This window comes from Amyelois transitella, chromosome 8, assembly GCF_032362555.1.
Source record: "Amyelois transitella isolate CPQ chromosome 8, ilAmyTran1.1, whole genome shotgun sequence".
Classification (NCBI taxonomy): Eukaryota; Metazoa; Arthropoda; class Insecta; order Lepidoptera; family Pyralidae; genus Amyelois; species Amyelois transitella.
This window is the reverse complement of record NC_083511.1, coordinates 2,094,556-2,119,701: the sequence shown is the minus strand read 5'-3', so window position 1 is coordinate 2,119,701 and position 25,146 is coordinate 2,094,556. Positions and strand designations below refer to the sequence as shown.

Genomic DNA, 25,146 nt, shown 5'->3' with positions numbered 1-25,146 from the left:
CCGGGAACTACACGGCACTTTCCGAAATATTTCAGAACCTAAAAATGAAACCATTTTGAAAGGTCGCACGATGAAGTTACGTAAATACCTACTGTTAACATATAACTTGTCAGAAACACAAAAGCGTTTTTAATTATCCCAGCATTTAAGGTCCGAGGCTTCGCGAACTTAAAAAATAAAGTGCACAACTTTCTTAATTGTCTACGCGGCGGAGAAAATATTTTAAAGGGGTCGATTCGGGCGAGCGCAGTTAAAGTTTGGAGCAAAGGACTGCAAACTGCAGCTGCTAAAAGTTATTTTTCTAGAAATGGTGCATCGTCTTTCTTGTCGCAATTTTGTGTACGCTCATTATCTTCGTTTAGAAAGGTAACTTTTGTATTTGAACAGTTGAATAAGATAAACGAGCGTGTTTCTTTGTATTTTACAAAACGTTTGATGAGTGAGGGTTTTACCTTTGAGACTCGTCCTGACTTTTGTCCTGGTGGTATCATCTGTTTTTATGGTTAATTCATAAGACTAGTCATATGTGATCATCGAGACAAAGAACTTCATGAAATAATAACGAAGAAAACAAATGTTAATAAATAAATATATACGGGACAAATTACACAGATTGAGTTAGCCTCGAAGTAAGTTCGAGACTTGTATTACGACTTAGTAACTCAATATCAATCGATACTATCTCTACATAGTATAAAACAAAGTCGCTATTTTAGTCTGTTTGTCTGTATGCTTTAATCATTAAAATTACGCAACGGATTTTGATGCGGTTTTTTGTAACAGGTAGAGTGATTCAAGAGGAAGGTTTTTATGTATAATAACATTTATAATTTTGCACCCGTGCGAAGCCGGGGCGGGTCGCTAGTATTTTATAATAAATACTTATATAGATAAACATCCAAGACCCAGGCCAATCAGAAAAGTTTTTTCTCATCATGCCCATGAGGCCGTCAAATGTATGTGTCAATTCCGCTAACGGCAAGGCCGCATATGGCCGCAAGGCCGCTAATGGTAAGGGTTGTAAACTTGAGATTATTCTATTGGGCAATGCCTAAACAATCTTCATTAAACTGCCACCCAGCCAAGTCTTTTCGAGATTATTTGTTATGTCTTGTCAGCAAGGAATAGAGACGTAAAAATTATACAAGTATGCCGATAACCAATCAGGTGATAAGTGGGTGACTAGACACTAACAAACTTATTGTTTTGAGGAATCGCGTAAAAATAGTAAGATTGTTTACATAACCATGACTCATGAACCAGGGTAGTGAACTCGGCGGATGCCAGCTGGCATGGTTACAGAATCATTATTACTTTTATTTTCTAGTTTCGTGACGGGTGTAAATTTACATTTGGAAATATGAATGGACAAATGCACTGCCTGATTTTGCTGAGAACAGGGAAAAGTAGGAACAGAACGGAACTGTACAGTACAGGAACAGTAGGTATAAACATATACAATCTCTTTCTGGTATGTCAAGCTGCTTTTGAAGAATATATGTTAATATGCCTCACACGTGTGACACTTTGTCTAATTCTTTCTCGACATAAATCCAAAAAATTCAATGACTTCTTTGACGTGCCAGTGCGGTCTCCCTGGGAAACTTTCTTCAGCGCCTCTCTTCACAGCCCGGGAGCCCGGGCCTTCACCTTTGGACTACTTCAACGCTCACCAAGTAAAGTAGCTCGCTACCTGTTGAATCTCGTGTCTATAGCTTAACCCACGCCCTCTTAAAAATTGTAAAACAAATCCTTATAAAGGTTCGAGTTATTCTATGAATTTTTTAATTATATTTATCTGCGAAGTTTCACCTAAACGTCAAAGAAAAATATAGATTAGCAATACGAGTAACGATATGACCAGATATTTAGTAGAGATGAATTATTTATGAATGAGCTTATATTTCATTTCTGCATGAGTCGTATCCGATATTTAGTTTTGAAACAAGACCACGATACAATAAAATACGTACAAAAGAATAGTTTACAAGTTGAAACTACACCTCAACAAGTTTCGAATCGAAGAACTAACTTTTTTAACATGCTTCTCTTTCGTATAAAAATATTCTTTATTATTATTAAGAAGAAAGGTACTTAATTATGTACGTACAAATCACACTCGTGGATTATTTACCGGACTGGAGTGAATAATACGTCTACTTTAAGAAGTACTCTAAATCACGGAAACAATTTCGTCCGACCAATTAATTCTACTTACTTGGACACTCCCCAGACGGCAAAAAAAATGCCTTATATCCTTCTCGTATGTTCTATCAAATCTTTATATAGTTGAATATCACCCTTATTCTCTAACGCATAAAGATTAATTAAATCTTTACGTCTAAAAACCTGCACATTTCTTCTTAGTTTCTAGTGAAGGTGTCAATAAAGTGTAATTTTGTTTGGAGGTTACGTTTTTAGGCGTGACAGCACCTTCTTATTCCAGCTAACGATAGTAATTAGGAGCCACCTTAAACTAATGGTTTTGTTTTTCAGTGCTGAACCTAGGAGGTCCCTTTGTCCCTTTTTACAGGGAAAAATAAATGTTAATGAGAATTAATTTTAATGCTGTTAATTATAAGAGACTTTCGTTAGAATCTTAATGAGGTAAATATTTAAAATTGTTTGTTGTTGTTTTATAAGTATAATGTTTTCAAATCTCTCTCTCTCTCATTCTTGTGTAAGTTTTATAACGTTACATAGGATTAAGCTTCTGAATCACTTATGAAAGCATTTATGTTTATAACAGTTTTCAAAAATATTGCTGAAGTTATAACACAATCATTAAAAATACATAGTGATTGGAATTATTTCGAAAAGTATCTTAAGGAAACTTCCACATTCAATTATCTGGATGTGTAGAATATATGTATATTTGAGATCTAAATAATAACGATACCTACATAATATATGTAGCGGGAGCATTGATTCGGCTTGACCGCCACCAAAGGGAAGATCTCCCGCCAGGCTAGGTGTTATGTCTAAGGAACCGCGCGACAGACGATGTTGTGTTAGAGATTGTATATATACTCCAATCCGTGAAATCTTTACTTGCGCGATTAAGATTTTTCGCTTTTTTTTACTGATAACGTCGCGTGACTTTGTTTTTGTGACTTTTGGCGTAAAGATGTCGCCACATACATATACGCAAAAGTACTATATTGGGTGTCAACAGGGAACAACAGCCTGATTTCTAAGATATATATATATATACCAGCAAATATATATTTATATAAATACATAATTAATATATTAAAAGTAGATAAATACCGCGTATTCGTTCATTAAAATGTGACCTTCGATACTCACCATTATTCTGTATTCTTAATTTCATAAAAATCAGTTCAATAGCTCATCCCGATATTATAATTATTATATCACTTTGAAACTTATATAATTCCTATTTGGTTCCGATACCGATAAAGATAGTTCCATTTTCAGTAATAAATTTCAGCATAAGCCCTCGGCCTGGGTCATGCCGTTGTGGAAATACATACGTTACTCATCAATCATGTTTATCTAAATCTTACCAAGATCAGTATTGGATGTTTGTTCTACACATTGGGAATTAAGGCTGATTTCTCACTATTTATCTTTCATCTTTTTCATTATAATAAGGATTGAATAACCAATGCAACAATAATACGTAAAAATACGAAAGCCACAGCACCTGGGCGACCGAGCCAGAAAATTACCCATTTTGGTTGAATACATACATAAATAATAGTCACGTCTAGCGGGGTAGGTCCTTTGCGGGGTAGACATAGCCAAAACACTTGTGAAGACCAAAAGTTCCGAAAACCACACGGTACGGGTGAAAATATGGAGAAAACTAATTTTCTCAGATGTGGGACTTAATTTCAATGAGTCTCAAATCGAAAAAAAGAGTCCTTTAAAAATATTTATTTCTTTCACGGAACTAATCTTCCTGAATTTTCTAATATATGTACTTCTAAGTTCATTTCTTCTATAGGTAGCGTTATTTCTATTACCCTATTAACCTAAATAGAATTGTATGTTATTGACGAAGTTCCGTGACGCATGAAATAAGGCTCTTTGCACACTTCACGGCTCTAAATACCGCGTAGAGGTTCTATTATTTTTTGTCGAATTTCAGTATGAATAAAAACTAAAAGATCAAATAACTTGTACGGTGTAAATTATGAGTTCGAATATAAAATAATAACTAAGTAAAGCAGTACTTTTTTTTAATACTTGTTTAACTGGTTCCCGTAATAGTTTGAAAATATATTCGGGTACCAAGTCAATCCTTCTAATATTATAAATGCGAAAGTATGTCAGGATGTCAGTATGGATGTTTGTTACTCTTTCACGCAAAAACTACTGAACCGATTACCATGAAATTTGGTATGTAGATAGCTGAAGACCCAGAATAACACATAGGCTACTTTTTATCCCAGAGTTCCCGCGGGATTGATAGGGTTTCCATGCGGACGAAGTCGCGGGCGGCCTCTAGTATTATAAATGCGAAAGTTTGTGAGTATGTCGGATGTCAGTATGTATGTTTGTTACTCTTTGACTTAAAAACTACTGAACCGATTACGATGAAGTTGGGTATCAAGGTAGCTGAAGACCCAGAATAACATATAGGCTACTTTTTATCCCGGAGTTCCCGCGGGATTGATAGAGTTTTCATGCGGACGAAGTCGCGAGCGGCCTGTAATACTTTTTATGTTTCATGCTGATTTAACAAAAAGTTTATTATAACAAAGACATATTACATAACATTCTTATCTGCCTTATTAAAATACCTGTGTTCCTACGTTATGTAAATCTATACTAATATACTATTTCAAATGTAAACGTCTGACTGTCTGTTTGTTTTGATGAAATTTTGTATGGAAATTCCTATTTAACCAAAGTCCCGGGAAAAGCTAGTACACAATAATGTAACTTTGATAACGATCCGGTCTCGTACGGTTACATTAGCTACCGGTCCGGCTGCCGGCACGTGTATAAACACTTTATATTGTTTACAAGAATGCCATAGCGAAGTTTCGATATGATCTCTTGGCAAAATATTGATGTTACTGTTGATTTGCTATGTTTAGTTTTAGTAGGTTTGTTCCTTACGTTATTATTGAAATTGTGCATACATACATACGTAAATAAATATAATCACGTCTATATCCCTTGCAGGGTGGACAGAGCCAACTTTTTAAAGAGTGTTGCAAAGACTGGTAGGCCTCGTTCAGCTGTTTGGCTTTGGCTGTTTGAATCTCAATTCCACCATTAAGCTTAATAGCTGAACGTGGCCGTTTATTCTTTTCAAGACTGTTGGCTCTGTGTACCTCGCAAGGAATATAGACGTGTCCATATGTATGTATTTATGTATATTTCTCAAGAAGTGATTCAGTTTTCATCGCCGCATTATGTATTGTTACGTACGCCTACTCCGACGTCTGCGGTCGACCGCGTTCTTCAAGGATCGATCACGCTCAATTGATCGAGATAATAGTCGATTCATTGATAAAAATCTTTATCAAAATAATCGATCCGAACTAATTCGACGAATGATCTAACAGATGGAAGGAATGAATGACTGTCCCATTTTGTGGTTTAGTTTATTTCCAGACAAGGATTTAATTTTTGTATTTTATTTAAATTTCAATTACATTAAAGATTTCATGTGAATGTGGCCTTACAGTTTCAAGACTGTTGGCTCAGTCTACCCCGTGAGGGATAAAGACGTGACTATGTACGTACATACATACATAGCCCAATGATTTTAAGCTAAGCAAGGATTTTTCTGAAATTCGCACGGGAACAATGCTCGAAACAAAAGCATGTTATATAATTTACCAAGTAGATTTTAAAGTAATCCGGCTAAGCCTACAAATAGTGGGTCGTCTAATAATACCATAGACCCTTGTTAAACATTTACGTTCAAAGCTTTACTGGATTACACTGAGAACTTAAGATGGTACAATATTGGTAATGGATTTATTTCAATTAGGATATTTTTAAATTGATCAGTTTTGTAAGTAAACTCATGTTACATACATACAAACATATAGACGACGTCGGGTGGTTCTCGAAATTTTAGAATAGGACCACTATATACCATATCTATCCAATGAATGTCGTAAAGGCGACTAATGGAAAGGCTTATAAACTTGAGATTCCTTTTGTAGGACATGGGCTAGCAGTATGTCACTATTTTAACCTCAATTTCATCATTAAGCCATAATACAGCTGAACGTGGCCTTTCAGTCTTTTCTAGACTGTTGGCTCTGTCTACCCCGCAAGGGATATAGATGTGAAAATATGTGTTATTAAATAAGTATATCATAAAAAAAATACTAGTTTTGTTCGAAGTTAACGCCATGACAAACAACGCTCAGCGGGGTAGGTGCTTTTATTTATTGCCTACAGTAAACGAGATTCGTCTTGACAAACAAACTGATAGATAACTTTGTGAGGCAAAAAGTCGACAAGTCGGGCTTTTCTGTGATGTAAACAATAAATAAAAATGGGTTCAATGTACTATTTTATTGATTGAGTCTTTAATTTGAAAATATCGTGAGAAAACCTGCACGTTCAGGCAACTGGATGTGTAACCATGGATCCAATACGGGTAAGGTTGCGGAGGTCAGACGGGAGCCACTTCGTGTAAAAACCTGACTCACCCAACCCAGGGTCTATGGTCAAAGGCATACCCTGAGCTCCTCTCCAGAGCGGTGGGAATGCAACCAGGACTACAGCCAGGAGGAGGAAGATAAAATATAAATAAATACATTTTACGGAAGAAATTTTACTGATTGAGTAAGCCTCTAAGTGAATTTGACATTTGTGTTATGAGGTACTAATTGGACAATACTTTATTTATTATAGTATATCTATAATAAATTAAGTATTGTTGGCCGGGATTCGAATCCAGGACCTTCTATGTCACAGAATATAAGCCTTATTTTAAACGATCAAGCCGCGTTTCGACCATAGTTAATAAATATAATAAAACAATAATTAACTCGTAAAGGCAACCGGAAAATTCCTTGCCGTAATCAAAGAGATTTCGGTCGAAAGTTCAAAGCTTTCATTAGATTTTATGAGATTTTCTGTTGAGAGATCTCTGCTCATTTATCTTTCGTGTAATTGTATTAACGACCGTTTGAACGAATTTCAAACAGCCATTATCAAATTGTTTTAAATATAAGCAAGTAATTTTGATGCTTTTCTTATTAAATATACTTAAATATAGTAGCTATTACCCGCGACTCTTGTCTTAAATGTTTTTAAATTTTTAATGTATATTTTTTTCAATTTTCAGGCTTTATTGAAAATTGAAATAAAATAAACATTAAAAATTAATATAATGCAATGTTTCATGTAAATCCGTTTAGTAGTTTTTGCGTTGAAGAGCTTTCGCATTTATAATATCAGTAGTTGAAGATATTAAGTAAGATTAACTAATTTCTCCCGAACTTTGCCGAGCTATGCCGAAAGTGTGGCCTTCGAGTCTTTTCCATTTTATTGGCTCTGTCGGTCCCGTAAGGATGAGGTGTGGCAGCACGAGTGTAACAATTGTAACGATGGTACCAAAAGTCAACTTTAACAACGTTAACAAAAATAACATAAACCGAATGAAATTCTTCCCTACATTTACCGAAGTCATCGATTGCTTGTATATCGTAGATTCTGTCACGTAATAGTGTTGTTACATATTACCATTTTGTTACTATCGACAATTGTCTATTTTAATGCACATATCTGGCAGATGTCCAATGAACGCGTAGGGCGCACGGCGCTCCACTAAATTAATATTTGGCAGTACGTTTCGGTGTATTATTATATTACTCACATTTCTATTTCCAATTGTTGTGAAAAATGTTGGCATTTGTCACAAGCAGGTGTGATATTTGCTTGTGTCATGATTAAGAATTTACATGTTTGTTAAATTGTACCATTAGTCACGCTATACGAGGTTAATTAATTTGATTTTTTCTTATTAATAGGATCATTTAATCATGGTGAAATCTAAGAATAGACTAATTGATTTTTTTTTTCCTATTGAACAGACAAAAATACACGTTCAAATTTATGTTCTAATTTTGACTTTGGATAATTGTGAAGTCGACGTTATCGAAGAAAATGCTGCAGTGCATTTTGTTGACGCTTCTTCTGCACTGACGCTTTGGAAGCGGCTTATCTTTAAGTAATTTATATCACGTCAACCAATTTTGTGAAACCAAAAGTGATGACAGTTATTAAGTGACTTAGAATGGAATATTGAAATGTTCCATTCAAAGTAAAAAATATAATAATAATTTGAATTTGACATTTGAATTCATTCTATGGTTGGATATAACTGCTGTTGCTAATAAAATAACTCCCGCCAATTTTATTTTAATGAAGTATTATTGGTAGTTATCATAGAAAAAAAAAAACGATAAACTTTTAGAATTACTTCTTATTTATTCTATAGAAACTGACAATGCTCTAAGCATAAAAAGACATGCATAATAACACTCGTTATAATGACTGCATTATCGCGTGTCATTGACCTTTAGCCTTGTGCATATCGACTGCATTTTATCATGTCGCCACGATGCTCGCGTCTGCGAAATGAATCACAAATTTTGCATTGAAATGCAGATGTAATATTCAAAATATAGCATGTTTCATATGAATAAGATATCTTAACTCAAAACAAACTTTATGTTAAATATATTAAAGCTTCTTTTTTTGTATATTTCAAAATTGAATTTGAATTTATTTTAAACATTTATTCTACCTCAAAAGCAACAAGATGTGTTATTGAGGGGTTTCTTACTGAAACTAATTAAAAACATTTCACATTCATTAGCTGTATCAAGATTTTGCATAATTTGTATTCAGATTCAGTAGTCATTTTGTTTCGTAATAAAGTTTGAGCAACGCAAAAGCTATTGCTAAAAGTTGCTCTTCCCAAAACTTATTCTCTACATCGAAATCCTGTTTGTGATAAGTTTCCGCTGGCACACGTTTTCTGATAAAAGTAAGTTTCCCGACTACTTTAAGAGTTAATTTATACCAACACAATTTATTCATGGCTGTTATTGCAAGTAAATTCGTACAATGAGGGAAATTTACTCGTTTGAAACTTGGGCTAAGTTTCAAGAGTCCCGAAACTAAAAATGAGTGCAATATTGCAATTGTAATTTATTGGATTGGATGTTTTGATCTTTAGAATTCTAAATGATGCAGTGGCTCATTGTTGTTTTATTATTTAACTAGAGTACTCCCGCGGTTCTGCTCATTTTAGAGATGCCAAAATTTTAAGGTCTCCAGATCCAGCGGTTTGGGCTGTGCGTGTGTTGATGTCAAACAGTCAATCAATCAGCTTCCTCGTCCTTATTTTTAATTTAAAGGATCAGTTTTTAAGAGTGTAGTTTACTGACAAAATTTTCCAATGAAATTTCTAAAATTTGAAAGCTATAGGGAATAAGCTAGGTGTGACAAGGTAGACTATGCTTTTATAGAAAAATTGACGTTTCTGGTAAACGTTTTCATTCATATAGGCAAACATCTATTTAACAGTTAAGTACAGTAAAAAAAAAACTTACCATAAACTTTCGACCACTGCGCCGGCGGCCGCCAATCAGGATAGTGCTTCGGGAATTTCTCTCTTGTCCAATACGTGTGCAACACCATTCGATACACTGTCATTTTGTCCGGATTACACGAATCGGTGTCACCGGGTGACAGCGCGGCCACAAGGGCCGGCAGTAGTAGCACGAATATAAAACGCGCCATTTTATCGACACCGACCATCGACATAGTCACAACACTAGCTGGATGACGTCATTGCTTGCTGTCACAACATGTCACCTTAGTTGATATCTGTAACAAAAGGAGAAATAGATTAATCGATTTTATAAGAAAAATGGGTCGTCAATACGTGAGTTAGAGGTTCAGTCAATACGAAACTAGGTCAGAAAAGGTTATTGCTTGCAATGACATATAAAATATCTTTACATCTAACGGGGTAGGCAACCTAAACGCTAACAGGACTCCTCTCGATTAGCTGCATGACATGGGATTAAGATTGTATGTCTTTGACATACTGTAAAAAATATTAGCCTCTAAATTTAGTTAAGTGGCAATGAACAAGGTTGCTAGCCCTTCGCCTGAAAAACGCCTAAAACTGTCACAATTTGAGTCTTAATACCATTCTTCAGCCTTACATTTTAACGGGGCCTTACAGTCTTTCCAAGGCGGTTTGCTCTGTCTAAGCGTAAGGGATAAAGATGAAATTTCATGTTTGTTAAATTTTGAAAAAAGACTGATAAAAAATTTGAGTAATACCTATCTCTTTTATAATTGTAATAACACAAGTTCACAGAATATCCAAAGTCATGTGATACACTAACACAATTATTATTTCTGAGTCAACGCAGAATTCGTGGAAATAACGATTGTATCACACGTTGCGGAACTTTTTCCACTTTCATGTTTTATTGTTTCTTGTTTCGACGAATTTATGATGTAATAAATTACACCCAGTTTAAATAATTAGTAAAAACGATATGCTTTGAATAAATATTATGTATAATATGAATGTCACCAATGTCTCCTCGGCAAGTCTGGGTATCTACTTACATAAAAAAAATGTTATCCTACAATCAAGTGCTTTTTTCCATAATAATAAACTGTAATTGTCTATCAAAATAGTATGTTTGGTTCCCGGCACTAATAGAAAAATGAATAGGTCTCCATCTCTTTCCCATGGATTAACTTGGGATTTGTGTTTTAGGCCATGCGCTATCCTACCTGTCACTATTTGAATCTCAATCCCATCATCAAGCCAAACAAATGAACGTGGCCTATCAGTCTTTTCATGACTGTTGACTATGTGTATCCCTCGAAGTATAGACGTGATCATGTTTATTTTGCAAATTCTGTTATATGTAAATGTGAGTGTAATGAAAATTCCAGTATAGAAAGGTTACCGCCTGACTAATTCTTGAACGCGCAGCCTAAACGCCATACGGACATATTTCACTGGAAGAGTGAAGGAGGGCTTTTAGAATTTTCCAGCAAGACGATTTGTTGTGCGAAAGCTAATTAATATTATAAATGTAAAAACACCTTTCACCCTAACAGTATCGCATTACGTCTGCAGACTCCATCAAACACTCTCTAAAACTGCCATATATCTCGTTACGTCTTAATAAATTAGTCTGTGTGTTCGTCACATTCGCCGAGGTCATTGACCGTACTATTTCGGTAACTTTGAGGTGAGATATCGTTTGTATAAAGACAAGGGTGCTATTTTTTTTCGTATTAGGTGACCGGTCGTCACTATACTTCTATTCGTATAATTTGGCAGTGGTAAATTATCTCAACTACGACAACATTGCTTACTACATTATAACATTTGTAGCGTGAGCGATGATTCGGGCTCGACCGCCACCGAAGGGAAGATCTTCCGCCAGGCTAGGTATTATGCCTGGGGAACCGCGGCTCCAATGATGTTGTGTCGGAGGTTGTATATATGTAATGGTCCAATCCGTGAACTCTTTGTTTGCGCGATTTAAACTTTTAGCTGTTTATGACAGATAGCGTCGCGTCCAATATTCATCTCACCTGTCTACTGGAAGAGATTTCTATTTAAATAAGTAGCACCTTTGTACTATAATTTCTGAAGTTAATGTTCCTGTATATTATTTTGTGTACATAAATAAATAAATACATGCTATTCTAAATAGATGAATGTTTTTCCTCCTAGCGTTAAATCTGGCAAGATTCTCGTCTCTGGAGAGGTGACCGGAACGCTCCTTTTTAATCATGATCCAGGATTCAATTGGGTGAGCTAGATTTTAACGCGAAACAACTCCGCAGGCTTTGCAGTAGAACCTAACCAGTTTAAGATCATAATGCACATTCAGTTGCCTGCATGTGCAGGTTTGTCATTATCCACAGTCTAAAAACTATTATGACTTTAAAACGAATGGTTTTCATTCAATAATAAAAATCATACGTTTCGCCAATTTTGAGTGAGTCATCGAATTCGAGAATAGCGCTCCAAGTTTGTTGAAAGACTTCCAACGTGACCGACAGGACGGGCGATTCTTTAGAAATTTCTATGTTTAACTTTTCAGGTGTGTGAGGCGGAAGTGGAAACCACATGCACAACCTCTACTTCCGTTGGTATTATATTTGGATTTCGAATAAAGTATAATTTTGTAGCAATAATAATTGTTATAGTGATGTGTCTGAAATAGTTAATCATTATTTTTAGGTTAGCCAGGCACATCGTATGTTATCTTAATATTTCAATAATATTATAGATATATTTTAAATTTCTCTCAGAATAAGCAGAGACAGTTAATTATCATTTAGTGGCATTAAATGGTATAAAGAATTTTAAACTGACTTCAAAAAAGAAAGTTCTCAATTCTACCGTATTTTTTTTTAATTACAATTCTATCATCATAATCGCTCAACTCCAGCGGTGGCGTACTATTTTGTTATCTGTATTTCTGATAAAGTTATTTCTTAAAACTCTTGCTGAAGAAAATTAGATAGTTTCAAAAAAGGTCCTATTTCTCCCAGTAATTTAATAAAAATATTAAAAATAAAACTAAAAAAAGTGGATTTAACTAGTAAAATTTTGTTTTTATTGTTTCACCGTGACGCATGTGGATGTCCGCTACAAACTGACGTCCATTCATTAATGTCCATAGTTTTAAAAGTGTCCATCACTTCGGAGAGCAATACCCGTTGTTCACGAGTGATTAAACTGCATTGTTGTGACACTGTGTAACGTACAAAAACAAACACGATTTTACACAACTCAGATTATATACAACTTGTAAATATATAATAAAACTAGACTAGGCCGCCCGCGACTTCGTCTACATGGAAACCCTATTATTCCCGCGGGAACTCCGGGATAAAAAGTAGCCAAGCTGCCTCTGATTCTGGATCTTCCTGAATCCAATGATTGTTTTAAAATTTGTAAATATTTCTTTTTATATGCAATTAAAAGTTTACAAACAAAAACATAATTATATTATAAGAGCCTGGAGACGGATACAGGGTACCTTCTAGCCTTGACCTAGTCTAGACCACAGTTGCCGTAGGATTTGTACTTATCACATAATGCAAGTTTTTCACATGCATTATATTATAAGTTTACTTTATATAACATATTTCAAAATAAAACATCCAACCGTTTATAAATACAGCTGATACAAGCAGATAAATCCTCCTATCTGTCTGCGATCCATTTTCTCTAGGGATATTCTGACCCCATGTGGACCTCATAAATAATCTCCCCCACGCACTGACAGGTTACAGACGTTTTTTACCAATATTTCGCCGATATTTCAAAGGGGCACGAAACGCCTACGTCATGCAGCGGGAATATATTTTAATCGGCGATTGAAGGGTTAACTTAGTTTTCTTCGTGAAAAGATAGGGAGAAATTGATGACGATAAAAAATGTTTTTGCTTAGTTTTTAGTATGTTTATGACTGGTAGCGTTAGTGCCATTGATAGTAAATATTTTTTAATAAAATTTTTATTTGCACAGAGTCGCTCGGTGACCACGGATCATTGTAATATGATTCGAAACGTCCGAATTAAAATAAATATACGTTACGTGCGCGTTTAATAGCTGTATTATTTATAAATAAGGAAATGCAACGCGAAAGTTAAAAATTAGTTAAAATATTCTGTTTTTTAAAAACCGAACGTAAAAAGAACGTATATTAAAGAAAATAAAAAGCAAGCCAAGTTTTAATTAATTTTAAACAGTGCAGACATTTACTTTTTAATATTTGAAAAGCTTCAAACATATACCAAAAACTGCGTAATAATATAATTACGCAAAGAAAATCACATTATTCACATACTTTTCAAATCTCTTTACCATAAACGAAACAAATGTGAAATCTTTCGGAGTAATTAATTAAAACACTGCGTATCTAATAGAATTTACGTTTGGGAATGTACCGGAATCGGGAGGTGAAAAGCAAAGTTTTCAATGGAATCACATCGCGAGGCTGTTCCGCCGGTAATCAGAGGTAATACGACCAGATAAGTTAACGAAACTGCCATTCAGGGCTGAACACGGAAAGGGCGAAGGGCATGACTTGAATATTTAGTGCGCAAATGGTAAACTTTAAAAATTTATTTATCATTCGTATATTCCTAAGTAACAAATTTTGGTACTATAAAAGATACTATAGGCGTTTCGGAACGTGCTATAGCTTCAGGTATAATTGTTTGCTTAATTGGTTTGAACTGGTTTTTTTTCTTTCTATATACACCAGGATATTACAGAGACAAAGAAATGTGTATTTTTATACACTTTTTTTTCATAAGATATTTTATTTTATGTTTTAGTACTATACAGCCTGTGTTATATTCTTCCGAGAAATAGGTGTTATCATGAACATATTACATGTTTCTTGCAATAAAAGTTGCAAAATTTTCAATACTTTTGAATAATATCGTACAAAGGCGCTTAACTCGCTGTACTTTAACATAATTATTTGGAAATATGTTATGAAGACTATAAAAATAGATTTTCTAAAAGCTGTATACTTCCGCAATCAAAATAATTATCCTCATCACGGAAAATTTAATCAACAAATTACAACACACAAGTTGCAACCCCGACACGTTTCTAGATCGAAACTCGAACTATCGATTAAACAATTCCGCAATTCTAACGGACGTCGAACCCGGGAACTTTGTACAAGTTCCCTTGTTTTTCATCGCCCCAGGTCCTTGGGGACCGATAATTCTATTAAGTTATTGTTTTACGGCAGTTTGCATAACGTTTTCCAAACTTTATGATACTTGCGCTGTTTTTTTTGTTTTTGGAGAAATGCGGTAAGTTATATTATCTCTCTTTACAAATGTATCCCACATTCGTAAAGAGATTATTACATTTTTTCACTTGTCACGATTCTTGGTGCATATCTACTTCTTGCTTCATTCAATTTCCCTAGTCTTTTCATGATTTAAAATGACATGAGCTTTTCTCCAGAACGTAGCTAATTTGATCAATATATATTCGTCTTGGGCGTTCTATGGCAGTAGCATTAAATATGAAATCAAAATAATTATATCAATTACGGAGTGACGTAAGATAACGTACGGCTAAAAAAAGGCCGTAGGAAGCTGAAATTCAGCATGTATGTTCTTTTGGAAAGTCTTCCCAAAAAACAACTTCTTACGTCAAGTTATTTTGCTGTAGATACCTACTGGACGAACTGAAATTTTAATGTTCGAAAACTACAATGTAAGAATCTCAGTTTAAGACAAAAAAACTCAAATAACTAAGTTAAAAGTAGGAAAATTGTCAAAAAAAAACTTTCTTTCCCAACACTTCCATCAAAATAAATGTCGTGATAAAACTCACAATACCTTTCTATTTCACTTACAATAATAGATTCCCGTCAACCAAAATACTTTTGTCGGCCGCTGTCTCAGAAACCTTTTAAAGAAGCAAAATGGAAATCTTTGTCCTTGCATCATCAAAGAGCCCTTTGTATTGTAGGAAGTACTGGCTGGAAAAACAACAAAATAAAACGAGTAAACTTGAGATGGCCCTAACTTATAAAAGTTGGTCAATTAATTCCATTAAATAGAGAGAATGGACGGTAACTGACTGATTTTGTGAGTAGATATTTATTTATATATGTATATATAAATATAAATATAAATATATAATAGATATTTATTTATATATACATATATAAATAAAGAGCGGTTTTAGTATTTTGTATATTGGTGCCAGGAACCACACGACACAAATTAATCCAATATATAAGGGTAACAAGCATACGCTGCATGTCTTATTAGAAATAAACAAATTTAGTTAACTTTAAAAGGCTCTTTTGGCTCTGTTATGGGTCAGTTTAAATTTGGAACTGGCAAATTTAAATTCAGAAATGGGCTTCATAAAGTTTTAAACTAGGTCACTTCGGACGTGATTGAAATTAACTGAAAATTAGAGATATTTCTACCAAAATTAAAGAAAAAAAGATACCTATATGGATAGATTCGTTTCTGCTTAGGGTTTTCCTTTCTGTGGATAGTTCTGAAAGAAAAAGGGTAATGATAATGTGTTAAAAGCAGGGCTGGCAAATAGGTAATGATATTTCGAAACGTTATCGACTTTTTAAAAAATCTTAAGAACATTTTGTTTCGTTTTCAAAGGAGCTGAACCTTAATTTTTTTTTATTAAAATGAAATATTGATATTCATCTAGTGGTTTTGGGAATTTCTTTATATTAATGGCATCATTAAGATATTCAGAGAAATATATGTCCTTCGAGTCTTGTGATTATTAGTTCTGTCTGCCCCGTGAGGAGAAATTACTTAATTTATACATGTGTCTAGTTTCAGCCATATATTTTTTCTTTTTCAGAAACTTTGCCATTTCATATTCTAACGTGCTTGAAAATACCTAAAATTCCTTGTAGCTATACCAATTAAACTCTCTAAGGCAAGAGAGTCCGCAGACCAAACTTACAACCCGCCAAAGTCCTGAATTATTAAAACTTCATTACACGCTGAAGGCTGCGCTAAGAAATTCACAAAACCCTTTGAGGCATTTAATAACTGGCCTTGTATAATGCTTATGTTATCTTGATAACATAGTCTGAGCCGTGTGGTTACCGACACTTCAGAATAGCACCACTTCATATCGTTCCCATGGATGTCGAAAAGGCGAATAGGGGAAAGACTAATAAATAAAGGTGATGCGTTAACAACCTGTCACTAATTGAATCTCAATTCTATCATTGTAAATGCTGGTATATAGACATGATTATATGATTATATGTAACATAATCTGTCCTATGTGTAAGGCGGTAAGGAATTAAAATACACAACAATTAAATCACCCCTCTTTCCTGGAGGGTTAGGTAGAGGTAACATCTTTCCACATTTTTAAGGGTAAGTACTCTTGACTTGACATTAAACTAGAACTTCCTCGATTTGACCAAGTTCGTTCCCATTTGAACTTCTCTTGTTTATATGCTTAGTAAATCTACTTCTACTTCATCCTCTAAACATTCCTTAATTATCTCAAGCATTCCCATTATTCTTATTCCTGTCACTATTGTTTTATTTTTGATCATAACATTCCGTTTAATATTAAGACGCATAAGATTATGATTTAGAGATCTAATTTTTATCTTCTCTTATGCTCCATTTTTAACCAGATTTACAAGATGGTCAGAAGAGGTGAGTTTAAACAATTTTTCTTCAAAATCAAATGATTTTGAATGTAACATAACAAACCGTGTTCTAAGTAAAAGGCCATGACTAATAAATCCAAAGTCATTAGTGACATGGATCCCTACGTCATATAATGTCGGCGGTAAAAGCCTTGTCGTGTTCCCGGGGGAGCAAATAATTTGATTTCTGTATCGGCAGCCGGGGATAAATTAAAGTTTGATGCTAGTGGACCTTTGAAGCTGGGATCAATTTAATAATTGTAATATGAAAGGGCAGTTGGGTCAAAATTGATTGATTTGATATTTATATTACAATGTTATATAGATACATAATACATATATATGGTCACGCCTATATTCCCTGCGGGGTAGACAGGGCCAACAGTCTTGAAAAGACTGGCCACGCTCAGCTATTTGAATTGAGATTCAAATAGGGACAGGTTGCTAGCCCATCGCCTAAAAAAAGAATCCCAAGTTTGTAAGCCCATCCCTTAGACGCCTTTTACGACATCCATAGGAAACAGATGAAGTGGTCCTATTCTTTTTTGTATTGGTGCCGGGAAAATTAAAGGATTAAACCTAAAAACATATAGATTAAAGATACATAGATGATTGATTAGATTTGGTTTGTAATTAGTAGTCAAACGATTAAGATATCCGAATTAAAAAGCGTGATGTGTGTGAAGTGACACGTTTAAACATCCAATGACACTTGTCCAAGTAATAAATCTTTGAACAAGTATGATTGGAAACCGTTTCTTTTATGGCGAGGGAAAACATCGTGAATTTGGCTGTCCACCTGCATAGGTTGCGAAGGTCTGTCTAGAGTCGCTTCGTGTAAAAACCTGACTTACCCATTCCAAGGTTATGGTTAAAATGTCAAGAGGTAAATACTGGAAAGCAACGATCTACTACAAAACTGTATGATGTAATTCTGATTCAGATAGTGACAGATTCTTAGCTAAGATCGCGTAAAATAAGAATTCAACTTTTAAGAGCGGTCCCTCAGATTGCTTGTACAATTTGCAATATGCAAAATGTAACGTTAATTACTAAACAATAAGAATGAATTTAAAACTGTGCGGCCTTGAAGTACTCTGGCATACTAACCCGAAAATGCTCGGGTTTATTTCAGGAATTTTGAGTCACAAACATTTTAACGAACTTTATTACGCGGCTGGAAGGTGACGAGAATGAAGGTATTTTTTTTTAATATCTTAGCAACAGAAAACAAAACATGAAGATTTGTAAACTGTGAATATTTTTCGAATAGGATTTTCATATATAACCAAAAGTAAAAAATCTGACAGGTGCTATTTTGCTTATGTACGGTCGCGTTCATAATTGCAGTCATAGTTCGCAAAACTTTATAGCTTGCAGTCACCGCTGTTACTCACACATTCACACAAATAACACAATAAACAACAAGTTGGGTAACCCACCATCAAGAAGAGGGTAGTGAAAAAAAAAAAGTCGTCCGCTAATCAACACAGCGACACGCCACACAGCGGAGATCCATGGTGGAACAGTACGAAAATAATGGCTTCATACCGACCAGAATATTAGCGGAACAGTTCGACACATCAGTTTACTGTTTTATGTTTGCACCGTGAGGGACTACACCACAGACAGCCAGCAAGAAAGCCGTATTTATCAGAAATAAATAAGCAAAAACGTTTAGAATTTGCTCGGCAGTATTTGGATTTTGACTGGAAAAAAGCGATATTTACGGACGAAAAGTTCGTTTATTTTATGTCATCACAACACGGTAGACTTCATTTATTTATGGCGAAGAAATGCAACTCGGTATGAAGAAAAAAATATTGTGCCAAATATGGAGTCTGGACACATCTCTGTAAATATGTGGGGCTGGATGAGTGCTGCTGGACCTGGGGAACAGGTGTGGATAGCAGGACGCGCTACAGCTGCTCATTATGTGCAAGTGCTGGAAGAAACCATGTTACCAACTGTGCGGTGTATTTATCCGATTGATGATATGCCAACAATATCATTTGTGCAAGACAACTGCCCTGTGCATCGAGTCCATATAGTGCGTGAAAGGTTCTGCCAATTTATATTAAAAGTACTAATTACTTAGATAGTATTTTAAGGACAGCTTCAATATCTTTTCTTTATGAAAACGAATAATTAAGCTGTAACCTTAATAACAGGAGATAAGTGGATGATACAATTAGTGTAATAAACTATATATGTATAGCTTTATATAATCATCAATATGTAAATAAAACTATAGGTAAACTGTTTCAATAAAATTTACTAATTTTAATTATTGAATGTTTTATTTTGCTCCCTCTTGTTTAATATTTCTTGCTGATTCCTGTGTTTGAAAACACGGGTATTGTAATTCTTAGATATCAGTTAGTTGGTTAGTCAGTCAGTTATTTAGTTTAAATGGCACCTTGAAACATTAAAAATTGTCTAACACTAAAATAGACAAAAAAATCCTTGAATAACTTCGGAATCCAAGTAACGCTAGTAACTAGAACAAGCGAGTGTGAGCAAGCGAGATTATTTAATATATCTTAGATCTCACTTGCTCACACGAAGTAATAAAATTGCTACCCAATAACTTTCAAAGGAACCACTACCTATGTTAGGGTCCTGTGTAGACAAACTTTCAACCTTATTGAAATGACATAAGTCTGGCAGGCTTTCCTCTATAGGCAAATCTTATGCAAATAATGAGAGACGACGATATTTCGATCGACAATTATCGGGCCCAGTTCGGCCATCGTTGATTACCGTCTCTTTCTGTTTTGTTATGTTATATGTCATAGAATAATAAACTCTTTTACTTAGTAATCATTGGTATTAAAGACCGTATTCATTTGAAGGAATATTTATTCTTTTAAATATGCATGTGTGTGTGTATCTAGTGGAACCACAGTGCACGCTATTTTAACCCGTAAGAATTTTAAAACTATGACTGCAGATATGAACGCGATCGTACATACATGTAGTCACGTCTTGCGGAGTAGACAGAGCTAGGTAGGCCTCGTTCAGCTGTATCTTGCTTATAATCATTTTAAATTTTTATCCTCAATTTTTTCCAGTTCCAGTCAATGAAATTGTTGAAAATCTTAAAATCATTTTCTACCGAAACCAAAATAAAGCCGGCCTATTTTTGTTAAAATCAGGGTGGCTTTTGTAAATAAACATTTCCCAAACGGGTCACTCTTAAATTCTCTTTAAACCTCAGGCAGACCTTTGATGTCGGGATTTTTAATAAACAGGCCCTCTTGTATGCTCAACTCATGCACCAATAAGTTTAACGCGCGTGCGCAGTCTACATATTTTGACAAAAACCTTCCTTTCATATACTGAACTGGATATAGTACCGGCATTTACACGATTCTTAGATTGCTTTGCATTGACACACATTATATATATTGCACATACAGAAACCTTTAGATAATATACAGAATATAAACCCAGAAAGCCTAAAGTCAAAACTCATGTTCTCTATAATCGCGTTTTAAAATCGAGACTGAGCCAGTAAAGAAAATAAACATTGTATTCTGAATAAGTCTACAAAAAAAAAAAAATACACACACACAAATTGAATTGGAATCTCTGTTCCACAATGTCAAAAGAATTTAAAAGAATTTTGTATTTTTTGAAATTCAGGTGTGTATAGGCAAAGGAACACGCTTGTTCAGCCAAGCTCGCTCGACGTTCGTTTAAAATAGATGTGAAATAGGTCATCGTACGTTGACAAACCACAGTCTCCGTTGACCAAGATATAATAATATACAGCCAAATTCATTATAGCCATTAACCGGTAAGAGATAAGATTCATTTTGAGTTTTCCACGGAGATTTGGCTTTTGAGGTTATAATTGTTATTGAAGTTTGTGGCTCCAAATCAGTCTTCCGTATCGTTATTTTGTTTGAAGTATTTAGCCACTTGTTAGTTTTGTTAGAGCTTTTTAGTTATTAAATACGAGGAACTTAGGAAATGGTCTCTGCAACATTTGAATAATTAAAATAAAAAAGAGAAATTCTATTTTATATAACAAGTCAAATTATATTAACGTCGCACTGAATACATAAATATACAATACCTTACAGTCCTTACAGTCTAATAGATGAATGTTACAATACCTTACAGTCTAATAGATTGTAATAAAAAAAAAAAAAACAAAATAATATAAAGAAAAACATAATCGTTTATTCTTAAATCCATATCATATAACGAAACTAAAATTTAACCACAAGTACTCGCTCAGAACTCGCTCATGCGACTTTTAATCGAGTACATTTTTCACGCCCCTCGATCCACCTCTGTTTGTGAAGTCAGTCGCATACATGATTAATTTATGCAGTGTTTTAGACATTTTTTTTCTCATAATACACGATCCTAGGTCCTGATTTATTGAGTGTTTTACATGAGTTATGTACTGAGCTATAAAGTTAACTTTCTTTTTAATATTGTACTCGATTTTATACAAGTATATTGAACAGACAAATAAATATATGTATAGACAATAATGCAAATACAGTCATTTGTTATCGTATTTTTGATCTTTACGGGGTAGAAAAAATATTATTTACAAGATTCTAAAGCAGCGCTACTAGTAGGTATGACACGCGCGACACCGTTTTTATCGCGCGAAAAACTATCGCTGTCCCGTTTCACGTTATAATAAAAAGCGAAACAGCGATAGTTTTTCACCCGTAACGCGCTTATCATACTGGAAAGTTTAATAATTGAATTGATATAAAGAGACCTAGACAAAGAACTAAATAGTTTTCTATCAACAAAATAAGCTTATATTATAATTATTTTTACCTAATCATACTTAGGTTCGCTCCTAATCAGCTGTAATTCATAAATAATTCACCCTTCATAAATAATTCTTCTTCTAAATATATAGGTCACAACACTCCCGAATTCTTCGATATCAGTGACCATACATTACTGTACCGCTTACGCCCAGACGTTCCATATACATGAATACTGGTGGATTATATAGGAATTACTAGCTGTCCCGGCAAACATTGTTTTGTTATATAAATATTTTTTAAGTAATTTCTAGTTAAAAACGAATTTAATGTGGACAACCCTTATCGCTGTGGTATATAGAGTATGAAAAATAGCATATGCTTACAAAACTTCATGAGAATCGGTCAAGCCGTTTCGGAGGAATACGGGAACGAACATTGCGACACGAGAATTTTATGTATAAGATATATTTGAACCTTTTATATTTGTGTGGTAGAAAAGCAAAAAAACATGGCGGGAGTCATCTTTTTCTTTTCCTACATGGATTGTTAAAAAATTATCAAGAAAAAGTTTTACGCTCTGCTCCTACGGTGAGGGAAAACATCGTGAGGAAACCTGCACATTCAGGCAACTGGATGTGAAACCATGATCGACAACGGGAACTCGATCCATTACGGGTTAGGTTCCGCTGAGGAGGATGCGGAGGTCAGATGGGAGTCGCTTCGTGTAAAAAACCTAACTCACCCATTCCAACATACATACATATAACAACAACAATACAACCGGGACTAAAGCCAGAAAGAAGAAAAATCAAGAAAAGGTTAAAAAATTAAAATTCCTTTAGGCGATGTGCTAATAACCTGACTGAATCTCTGATACCTAATTCTATCATTGCGCCATCCAGTTAAATTATGCATATAAGATCCTTTTCAATTTATCAAAAAAGGTTACAAGCTATCTTATTACTTAAAGTTATTACCTCTTCCAATCTTATTCGATTCCACAAACAAAAACAAAATTAACAGTAATCGTACGTGCCTTAATCAGTATAATTTATTCCCTTCTCATGTTACAAAGTGCAGATTGCATTATGCACTTACAGGTGCAACTTCTCGAAGAATGGTGTCAGAGGCACGCCGCGAATAAATCTTCTCGGGAGTGCGGGGAAGATGAGATGGTGCAAGGTAAAAGAGGTGAGCGGGAATGTAGCGAGATTTTTTTTACATACGGTGTTTAGGTGTTTAGCGGCATGGAATACAATTTTGTTTGGTATGGAAAGTGGGAGAGAGTGAAAATGGAAACACGCAAAGATGGAAAAGATTGAGAGAGATATATTGAGAGATATATTTTGACGGCCTCTGTGGCGCAGCGGTAGTACGCTTGTCTGTGACACCGGAGGTCCCGAGTTCGAATACCGGCCAGGGTATGATGAGATGAGTTTTGGAAGTTTATCTATATAAGTATTTATTATAAAATATAGTATCGTTAAGTTAGTATCTCGTAACACAAGTCTCGAATTTACTTCGAGTCTAACTCAATCTGTGTAATTTGTCCCGTATATATTTATTTATATATACAGAGAGAATATACATTGAGAGACATATAATTTCAACATTTTTATACTGACTTTATGGTCGAAGTGGTGGGTATTACGAATTAGGGAACAAATAGGATTAATTAATTATTTAATTCAAAGAACTTGCTGTTTAAGTTTACATTAGATGGATACTGGTGAAAAGTAACTTTGTGATAAATCTAAAAACAAGCATAAGCTGCTTGATCTTACAATTACCACAGTTTCTTATAATGTTTTTTCATTTGGCAAGTAGGAAAAATGATGGTTATACCAAAAACGTTATTTAATTTTTAAATTATACAGTTAATTTTTTTGTCAAACAATACCGACCGATTTTTTACAACTTGGACCAAACACTTTATCCACACCCGTCTCGCCTTACTTTATCAAAGAAACTCCCACTATGACGTTTACGAGTATAATGCTTTCGTGGAGCCGCTTATGCTTTCTGCAAATATGTAGTTTTCAGTTCCGAGCTTAGCACTTGACGCTTTTGATATATATTTACAACTTAACTACTTAAAGGTGCGTGCACCATCTTGTGATTGCCATTTGATATTGTGTTTAAAGATATTGTATATCGACATTAAACTGCTTGATATTTGTTCATGACAAAAGGAAAATTGTTTGTTTTCATTAGTGTTTTCAAAGTGCGGTACCTGGGCGACCGAGCTGAGTTTGGTGTTTTTGCCATGAAAAGCGAGAACGCTGACCGCTACATCAACAATTGCGCTCGGGCGACGCTGAAATTATCTTATATGACAAAACAAGATTTCGGACGAAAATATAAGATAGAAAAAATCCCCGAAGTATGACTCAACTAGATTGATGTTCCGCTCCTGTGTTAGAGCCGTAAAAAGTTTTGTAATGTAGATCTTTTATTTGGACCACTACATACATAGTCAAGTCTTTATCCCCTGCGGGGTAGACAGAGTAAGCAGTATTGAAAAAAAAAAGCCACGTGCAGCGTAATATCTGAATGATGCAATTGAGATTACATAGTGTGGTGTTGTTAGCCCATCGCCTACGAGAACAATCTAAAGTATATTAGACTTTCCCTTAATCGCCTTTTAAAGAAAGAATGGAGTAGGAATAGGAATTCAAAAGTGCCGGGAACCACACGGCACATATTTGGAGCACTAGTAGAGGCAAATTTTAATTAGATATTTTGCAAAATATTTAATGTAGTGAAATAATATGGTTGTATTCTTCATTCACACAGTTATCTATTGATTTATTTTTCTATACCTACATACATCGTCTTAATGTCTTGTCATGTCAATAAAAGCTTTTTCGAAATGATACTAAATATTACATCAGACGAATATTCTTTACGTCTTCTTTATTTCTTCGACAGTTACTTACTTCAAATGTACATGATTATTGTGTTATAACAAAAGATTTTTCATGTTACGTCGATAATGTGTCGTCTTTGATATTAAATCGTTCGTACGCTTATGTTTTATACATACATTATATTTATTTAATCTTTTTCATAAGTTATTTTTTTACAAACTACATACCATTAATATTTTAAGTAATAATGTCAATTACACGTAGAAATATAGATTCATAATTTTTGTTTTCATTTTTTTATATTTAATTTACAATTACAATTAT

General features: G+C 34.4%; 1 protein-coding gene across 1 annotated transcript in view; it reads right to left on the bottom strand.

Annotated features, from left to right (window-relative positions):
- The window catches only part of LOC106137337 (spondin-2), a 45,769-nt gene that overhangs the window by 16,889 nt on the left and 3,734 nt on the right, over positions 1-25,146 (bottom strand). Inside the window, exon 2 of the mRNA XM_013338147.2 lies at positions 9,567-9,843. Within this exon, the coding sequence (XP_013193601.1) occupies positions 9,567-9,780 (214 nt within the window). The 5' untranslated portion in view covers positions 9,781-9,843. The remainder of the gene's footprint in view (positions 1-9,566; positions 9,844-25,146) is intronic.